We start from the raw sequence: 9,604 nt of genomic DNA, 5'->3' as shown, positions 1-9,604 counted from the left end.
TTTTAATATGTTAAATAATTCATTATAAAATCATTATGATTTTATACGAAATACTTTGTTATACACAATGAAATCAAACAAAATACCCATTGCTACTATCTATCTAGTAAACCAAGGGTGTAAAAAGGGACCACGCTACTATACCTAAGTGGAAAGCTCCTTTTTCTTAAATAATTTGCAACTAATTGTCCTTTTCACATACGTAATGACGTAAATTAGAACAATGAAAGTCATTCCATTTTCCATTCTTGTCAAGGAAAACACACTTTTCATCAGAACTATTTGGTTCACCATCTTTAAAGTTTTCATAAGAAAATTTGACGCCACTTCCTACCCACTTACACTGTCCTGCATTATTTCCTGAGCATTCTCCGCCAATCCAAAATATTGTGAAAGTCCAATCAGCAACACTGTGTTCTTTTTTATGAAAATAAATAAGAATGATATATAATATGGACGGAATTAGGGGCAAAAATTAAGGGCCTTGTAGGGCTGAATATTTGCCAGAGATTTCGTATTGGGATTGATATAGCTGCAGATCTGTAGCGTTATGGTTTTATATTTTTGTTTTTGACCATAACAAAGACAAATATATAAAACCATAACGCTACAGATCTGCAGCGAGGATTAATACAGAATAATACATGGAAAAAACAGTTTCACAACCGTATCAAACCGAGACTCCAATATCAGCTCGACGACCGAAAACCAGGTGACTAAAATTGGTCGAGTGTTAATACGGGATGTGATATACATTTTGTCATGCATTGTTGTTTTTTAATATATTAAAAAATGCTTTATTCTTTTCTTTTCCGAAATCAGCAATATTTCTCATATATTTACTTTTTAATTTGTGATCTGAATAATGTTTACCAAGTATATTGAAAGAATTTCATAAGATTTTTTTTACACAAGGTTAAAACTTTGTAAAATTTTGTATTGAATAATGTAGGAAACAAAACAAAATTTTGCACCAGGGAAAACTAACGATTTTTTATATTTCAGGGATTTATTATTTAAACAATTCCAAATCCAAATCAGTCCAGAAATACGTATCAAATCATGCATTCATCTTTGTTTGTGTTAAGTACCCGCTAATGTGACGTAATTTATTAGGCTCCTTGTGTGTTCAAATGAAAAGAACATATTGAAAATGAGAGTAAAATGATCCGAGGTATTCCCTATGAAAAGTACACAGATGATTTGGAAAGATGTAATAAAGGTTGTCAAAATGGATGAAATTAAGGGCACTGATACACGGGATGTAAAACATTATATTTCATGTTTGTTAATGTTTACAAGTTTCTATTCATTTTCTAGAGTTAAATAACGTCTCTAAATACCAATATTACGAAAACTTGTGTTCTACAATTAAAGTCATCTCGCCTTCTACGACGTCATAATGTAGCACTGATCTAGTCCAGATAAAATAATTTGTATGCGTCCTTATCCCCCCTGCGAATATGTTACAGTATTAAAACAGGAAAGTCATGGAGAAAACTTTTGCTATCATTAGGCATTCTATATACTTCAATGGGACTTACTAGTATACTATAGGAAGCACTTCATCACGATGTCACTATGTGACGGTCATAATTAGAAAATATGCCTCATTGAACAAGGGGCCCATGTGCCACATCGCTCACCTGAGCACTGTGGCTAGCAAAAAGTAGAAATTGGATTATTACTAAAAAGTTTAAATCCAAAAGTAGTCCCATGACCAATCATGGCTGTGGTATTCTTTATAAAATGTTTTTAAAATAATTTTCCTAAATATGAATATGTAAAACTGTATTGGCCATTGTGGCTCCGCCCTACCCCCCCCCCCCCCCCCCCCCGGGTCATGATTTAAACAAGCTTAAAAAACTACTACTTCCTGAGGATGCTTCCAAATAAATACGATCATTTATGGCTTTGCTATTCTTATGAAGAAGATTTATAAAGAATTTTCCTTTATATTTCTATGTAAAAATTGGTGGGCCTTTTTGAACCTGCCCTACTTAATGGGGTCATGATTTGAACAAATATGAATCTACAGTACCTGAGGATGCTTCCATATGAATATGATCAATTATGGCTTTGTTATTTTCTAATGAAGAAGATTTTTAAAGAATTTTCCTATATATCTCTATGTAAAATTTTGGTCGACCATTTTGGCCCCGCCCTACCCCCGGGGGTCATGATTTGAACAAACTTGAATCTACACTACCTGAGGATACTTCCATATGAATATGATCAATTATGGCTTTGCCATTCTTATGAAGAAGATTTTTAAATAATTTTCCTATATATTTCTATGTAAAATTTTGGTCGGCCATTTTGGCCCCGCCCTACCCCTCGAGGTCATGATTTGAACAAACTTGAATCTACACTACCTTAGGATGCTTCCATATAAATATGATCAATTATGGCTTTGCTATTTTTGAGAAGAAGATTTTTAAAGAATTTTCCCATATATTTCAATGTAAAACTTGCCCTACCCCCGGGGATCATGATTTGAACAAATTTGAATCTACACTACCTGAGGATGCTTCCATATAAATATGATCATTTATGACTTTGCTATTTTTGAGAAGAAGATTTTTAAAAGAATTTTCCTATATATTTCTATGTAAATCTTCGGTCGGCCATTTTGGCTCCGCCCTCCCCGCGGTGGTCATGATTTGAACAAATTTAAATCTACACTACCTGAGGATGCTTCCATATAAATATGATCAATCATGGATTTGCTAATCTTGAGAAGTAGATTTTTAAAGAATTTTCCAATATATTTCTATGTAAAACTTCGGTCGGCCATTTTGGCCCGGCCCTACCCCCGGGGATCATGATTTGAATAAATTTGAATCTACATTACCTGTGGATGCTTCCATATAAATATGATCACTTATGGCTTTGCAATTCTTCAGAAAAAAGATTTTTAAAGAATTTTCCTACATATTTCAATGTAAAACTTTGGTTAGCTATTTTGTCCCCGCCCTACTCCCGTGGGTCATGATTTAAACAAACTTGAATCTACACTCTACCTGAGGATACTTCCATATGAATATGATCAATTATGGCTTTGCCATTCTTGAGAAGAAGATTTTTAAAGAATTTACGTATAAATTTCTATGTAAAACTCTGGTCCGCCATTTTGGCTCTGCCCTCCCCCCGGTGGTCATAATTTGAACAAACTTGAATCTACACTACCTGAGGATGCTTCCATATAAATATGATCAATTTTGAAGAAGAATTTTAAAGAATTTTCCCATATATATCTATGTAAAACTTTGGTCGGCCATTTTGGCTCCGCCCTACCCCGGGGGTCATGATTTGAACAAACTTGAATCTACACTACCTGAGGATGTTTCCATATAAATATGATCAATTATGGCTTTGCTAATCTTGAGAAGTAGATTTTTAAAGAATTGTCCTATATATTTCTATGTAAAACTTTCGTCGGCCATTTTGGCCCCGCCCTAACCCCGGGGGTCACGATTTGAATGAAATTTGAATCTGCACTACCTGAGGATGTTTCTACATAAGTTTCATCTTTCCTGGCACAGTGGTTCTTGAGAAGAAGATTTTTAAAACATACCTCCAAATTTTTATTAATTCCCAATTATCTCCCCTTAAGTGAGGGCGTGGCCGTTCATTTGAACAAACTTGAATCCCCTTCACCCAACAATGCTTTGTTGCAAGTTTGGTTGACATTGGCCCAGCGGTTCTAGAGAAGAAGTCGAAAATGTAAAAAGTTTACAGACAGACAGACAGACGGACAGACGTACGACGGACAAAATGTGATCAGAAAAGCTCACTTGAGCTTTCAGCTCAGGTGAGCTAAAAAGTAAGAAGTTTAAGGTATACTACCCTTGGGATTATTAATTTTGAGTTGTAATATTAGTTTTGTAAAACATCTCTATAACATGAAATGTGCTGTTAAGCTAGAATCCTACTGTTCTATCAGGAAATAATTATTCAACACTTTGGGACGAAACTTTTCCATTTCTTTTTTTTTTTTTTACATTTTGTTCATGAGATCGGAAAAAATGTATTAATACTTTTCTTTCATTTTACTATGCAGCGACATATCATCGTTATGAGAGAATCTAGAAATAACGATGGTTGACTGAAAAAAAAAATGCCTCAACTTCCAGCAAATAATTTATACATTTGAACTGAAAATCTATCAGAAATCTGTTGTATTTCATGTTTCCAGGGTTGGTCTTCTTTCAACAATACTATGGATCCCCCACCACCACCATTTTGATTTCATTTACATACCAAAAAACGGTTTCAGTAATGTTTCTACTATCCAGTCATTCTCTTTTTCTGATTCTATCTCTGCCAAAGTTGATCCCAAAATTTCACAGTCCTCCTAAAAATAGAAGTATTCAAATGCACTGTTTTACTTGGTATAAATTACTTTCTTTTTAATTTTTATTTCTTTTTTTTTTTTTTTTTTTTTAATGTTGCTTCGTCAGTAAATTAATATTTCACTTATTAATCTGGTCTGTTTTTGTATTTCCAAATGCATCGTTTTTTTAAACGGAAATGTGAAGACATTTTTCGAGGATCAAGATAAACCTTCGCTTTATCTTTGTTCGTGGGTTTTATTTTAAGGTTCATATGAGATATAATAAAGTCATTGTTAGTGGGTCAATTTTGAATTCATAACTGCTGATGTTGGTTAAATCACCTACTTCTATATGAGTTAAGACAAGGTATCTTTAAGCAATATGGCGGAATAAGGCTAGAGTTAGTATGAAGCAAGTCATACATAAATAAAAAAAAATATCTTTCATATGGATAAATATAATATTGGGACGATTTATATGCAAGCCGATATGGTCTGTCGGCACACGAACAAAATTCGTAACAATTTACGTATATAAGTTTTACATTTGATTTTATTTTTTTAATACTATGTAAAAGATGAAACTCAAATTTAAATCAGTGAAACCAGAATCAAAATTTTAATAACATGTCAATATCTCATATAAATTGCATTAGAATCAAACGATTGCTGTCATGATTTTCAAAGTATTATTAGGATGGAGTTCGATTAAGATGACGCCGTCAAACGCGTAACCGGCGCACAGAAAGGTAAGAAATTATTTTGGTACTTTTTTCTGCGTAGTATTAATTAACGTTATATACGCCGTCACACATTTTAAGCCCAAATTAAGGGGATTCGTGCGTTATCCCTGTAATTTTCTACCAGCGGATTGAACAAAATTGGAGATAACGCAGAATTATGACCCCTTCGAAAAAAAAAACTTCTAAGGTTCATGAGAGACGGAAAAAGTATACAAAAAGGACATTACATATTAGATTTAAGGTAGGTCACTAGTCAGCTTTTTGGAAAAGCTCACACACAACCTCTTACTTCAAAACTATATTTAATTTCAACAATGTTAATATTTTAACATTCAACAGAAAAAGAATGCTCAAAAAGCTTCAAAGAAGCAAGATTTGTGAGGGACTATTTCTTGTGGTGGAATGATATTTAGCAGGTACTTCTGCAAATCTGCACATTTATTCAATTTAATGTCTTGGAACTTTAGCCTCACATACTTTTACTCGGAGAATATTTTCCATCATGATATTGCTAGGAATATTTAATATAGGTTTTAATTTATATTTTTAGAACAAGTTTTATACCTTCCTTTACTTTAACAAACTTTGCCAAAAATGAAGATATGTCCAAAAAGTCGAGATAAAATATACAACATTTTTCGCCTGAAAATCACATATTTTGACCAATATTTCAAAATTAACATCACTGACTCCAACTTTTTCTTTCATTATTTTAAAGTACTCGATACTTGTGACTGATCAGCACTTAAGTTGTGAAAAGCTTGATTTAAGAAAATGTTTTAATGCCTATTAGTTTTTTAATACCCCAAAGTGTGTTAATTTTTAGTGCAAAAAGGTCAAACAACAATAATTTATGCGCATTAATTTGCAAGATTTTTTCAATGATAAATATTATTCAAAATATATTTACGTAAAAATAAGATCATATATTTTGCCACGGTTACATCCGATATTACCGATAAGATATAATTAAGGCTGAGTAATTAACCAAAGAGTTAAAATTTAAATGCAAAAAGGTCAACTTTATTGTACCGTAGATTAGTAAGATGAACACTGACCACCTATTTTCTCTGTGACCTTAAGATGGCGAGAAATTCAATTATAGTGTTTCTTCCATATCGAAAGAAATACTAAAATCGAGACGGCGTGTAATTTACTTATACTTATGCATGACAGCGTATTTTGTGGTAAGGGGACGGCATATTATGCACAATTTTCTAAGTTTATCAGCGTAATGTTTGTTAGCGTGATTTTCTGAACGCGCCTTGATATTCCTATCTGGACGTTATTGCCGAAAAAACGTCAGGTCCTTTTTTTACTTTTTGCTCTAGTCCTTACTTAGTCATACTCCATGAAACCTCCGTCAATCGTTAGCAGCTGGTTGCAAATGATGCATTTCGTTAGATAATACTGAAAATCAAGTGCATGAAATGGTGCAAAAAGATCGTTGACAAAATTGTCGTAATTAAGTTGCACGTTTCTTTATGTGGTTTTATAGCACTTTTCCGACCTGACGTCAAACATTTAACGGTTGAGAAATTCTGAACACTTATCTTAGTGCATAGTAACCATGATTATCACCTTACAAATTTTGTAATTTTTGGTTACATGTATGTGTAAAGGAAATTTCGCTATTTGATTACCCTGTATTTCTTTTTTCTTTTGTTATATTAAAAGAATAAGGATAAGGAGATTAGAGTTTTCAGAGTTTTAAATGTTTCATATGAATTCTAGACATACCTTTGCATCATGCCATTTAAGTTTTTTGGAGCGAACCAGATACAACTTGTCTTCAAATGGTACCCATACTTCTTGAAACTCTAGGAAATATAAACGAGAAATAAAAATCATCACACATGCACAGTGAAATATTCTGAATGATTCCTGCGTTGAACATTTTTGTCCGTATGTATACAATATTTGGATAACAATCGGAAAATTCTTAAAGTACACAGATCACATCTTCAGTTTTGAAATACTCTTCAAAATTAATTTCCAAACCATGTTATTTTTTCAATTTTTTGTTATTTAACCCCTTCCATGACAAATAATTTAGGCATTACTGGACAAATTGATATTAAGATTTCGATGCATTTTTTTAGTGTTTCTCGTAATTTTTGTATATAGAATATACCAATGTATATATTCTGAAAGCGATTTTGCGTTAAATGTATAATATATTACATACGACAACTCAGATGTATTGTCCATTCACCATTTGCAGAACATCCTAGCATTCCTGAACCCTTTTTCTTGAAGATATATTTGTGACATTGTAGGTGTAGCTGTCTGTAGATTCCTATTGCATCCCATCTTTCCAAACTATTCGAGTCAGCGCCCGTTACAACCGGAGGCATCCCACAGTCTGTTTACATTTAAAAAATTATTTAACTCTTAGTAATGCATACGTTACTTAATGATACATCATTAATTACAATTTTCTTGATTATCCCCTTGCAGTGGAGTCTGAGATAAAATAGTGACTCACTTGTGTGTGTGTGGGAGGCTAAGAGAAAGAGAGAAAGAGAGAGGAGGATGGTGAGTTTGGGTGTGTGTATGTATACATCTGGATCGATGTCAAAGGATGCCTCGGTCTATAGATACAAGAATGTTCTTTGAAAGGGGATTCTCCCGTTTGCATTGTCATTGTTAATGGTTGGATTTTAGTGTACATGATATGAATGCATGTAGAGAACAATCTCAAAATTCTATTAAATTTAATTTTTGTAAAGAACTTAGATAAGTGTACTTCAATCCAAGTTTTCGGATACATATGGGCAATTTTTTTTCTGACTTTTTTCCTTGCTACTAGTTGCCTGCCTGGCACTGTAATTAGAATGTCTCTTGTAGGGTAGCGAAATAAGGGAGCTTATCTTGACGGCGGGAGATCGCCCACTGTGGAACGCAAAGACTTGTCCTTCTGATGAGACTGTATTTAACCGAGGCCCCGTATCATAGTAGGTGCTGACGACATGAAACAGATCCCTCCCTGCTCAATGACCCTAGTTGCCGAGTAAATGACAGCACTTGCAGCTCTCCATTGGCAAGTTGCGGTGTTTCCATGTACGTGAATATTCGCGAGAGGGACGTTAAACAACTTACAATCAATCAACAGTCGAAATGTATGGTGCTGATTTTTATTCTGCGGTTCGAATCCCATTTCTTAATAAAGAGACTGGTACTTAGGGATCCTATGAACTGGGATCCGCATAGAGGCATAAAAAGATGCATCTAGTCTAAAAGGATGTAGCTGGCCAAGAGAAGGGTCTCAATGTAAGTTATAATTCCCCGAATAGGACGTGAAACAAACTTACCAGATAATATACACTCATAATTTCCAAGGGATTTGGGGATGCATTTTTCATTTTCTTTGCACTTTGCCACCGAACAAAATCCTGTAATTTTCTGTAAGACATTAAGTATTTTTTTTTAAATGGTTACTGAATGCCTAAGCAAAATCATTATTTATAGCAGTTTTCAAAATAACTAGAAATGTACAGCTGATTTTCTTTTATATCTTTTTTAACTGATATATTCCGTATTGTTAATTCAAATCCACTATATAAGCCTTTCGAGATCATTTCTTTTATATTCGAAATATGTTAAAATTAAAAGATGTTGCTTTATTAAAAGAACATATTTTTCCTTAAAAATAACATGAAATAGTTTTATTCTATGATTAATGATTAATGATAAAGTAATAAAATATATTTACCGGACCCCAATCTTCTTTCTCGCTATAGATCCATCCCGTGTCTTCTTTGTATCTTTTTGGGGCGGTAGTTTTATTTTCATAACTGATTTCACAATAATTTGCCCCTTTGTAATAACTTACAGATTTACAGCGCGTAGTTCTTAAGCATTCTTCTACACAATCTAAAATACTATACTCTGTAAAGGAGTCAATCATTTTTCTGTCCAGTCTGTAACCGTATCTTAGTTTGGAATATCCGTTTTGAAAATTTCCTGATATGAATAAAAAATAATCTAAAAGGAAAACGAAATTCTGTATGGTTTTCATATTGTCCTTGTTTTTCCGCTTTTGTCTGACTACAAAATTTAATACATTGTAATCGTCTTGTTATGTGTCTTCTGACACAAAAGCCAATAATTAGTAATAAACGAGGAATGAATATTTCATCATAATTGATATAAAAACAGGGGTTATCAATATCTGTCAATAAACACGGTATCTCGTTCAGGATGTTAAATACGGTTAATGTCATTTCTTAAAGCAAGGCTATTGACTTATTTTTCTTGGGTTTTTTTTTACTTTCCGAAGAAAAAAACTCTTCCATTGCGTATGCATGTAACTGTAACGGGACCGTCTAGGGTTAGTCCCGTATTTAAAATGAAATCCCAGTTCAAATGAAAAGGAGATTCACAGTGCCTTATATTCTGTAATAATTAACAGATTGTAACACAAATATAAACAATTACGTATGAAACATTATCATAATAATGAAATCCTGGAGAATGTGATAAATGATATTGACCATTAGTCTGAGATAATTTGGCCACAATA

General features: G+C 33.2%; 1 protein-coding gene across 1 annotated transcript; it reads right to left on the bottom strand.

Moving 5' to 3' along the window:
- Window positions 1-4,255: 4,255 nt before the first annotated feature.
- On the bottom strand, window positions 4,256-9,377 carry LOC134250568 (uncharacterized). Its single transcript, XM_062732935.1, has 6 exons — window positions 9,353-9,377; window positions 8,795-9,045; window positions 8,394-8,484; window positions 7,268-7,444; window positions 6,820-6,899; window positions 4,256-4,357 (listed from the first exon to the last, which is right to left on the bottom strand). Exons 1-6 carry the CDS (start codon window positions 9,375-9,377, stop codon window positions 4,256-4,258), a joined length of 726 nt encoding a protein of 241 aa, XP_062588919.1.
- Between the last annotated feature and the right edge of the window lie 227 nt (window positions 9,378-9,604).

This window comes from Saccostrea cucullata, unplaced genomic scaffold (genome assembly GCF_032062105.1).
Source record: "Saccostrea cucullata isolate Sc308-1 unplaced genomic scaffold, CSIRO_AGI_Scuc_v1 ctg7159, whole genome shotgun sequence".
Classification (NCBI taxonomy): Eukaryota; Metazoa; Mollusca; class Bivalvia; order Ostreida; family Ostreidae; genus Saccostrea; species Saccostrea cuccullata.
Note: the sequence above shows the minus strand (reverse complement) of the source record. Positions and strands in the feature narration are given on the sequence as shown.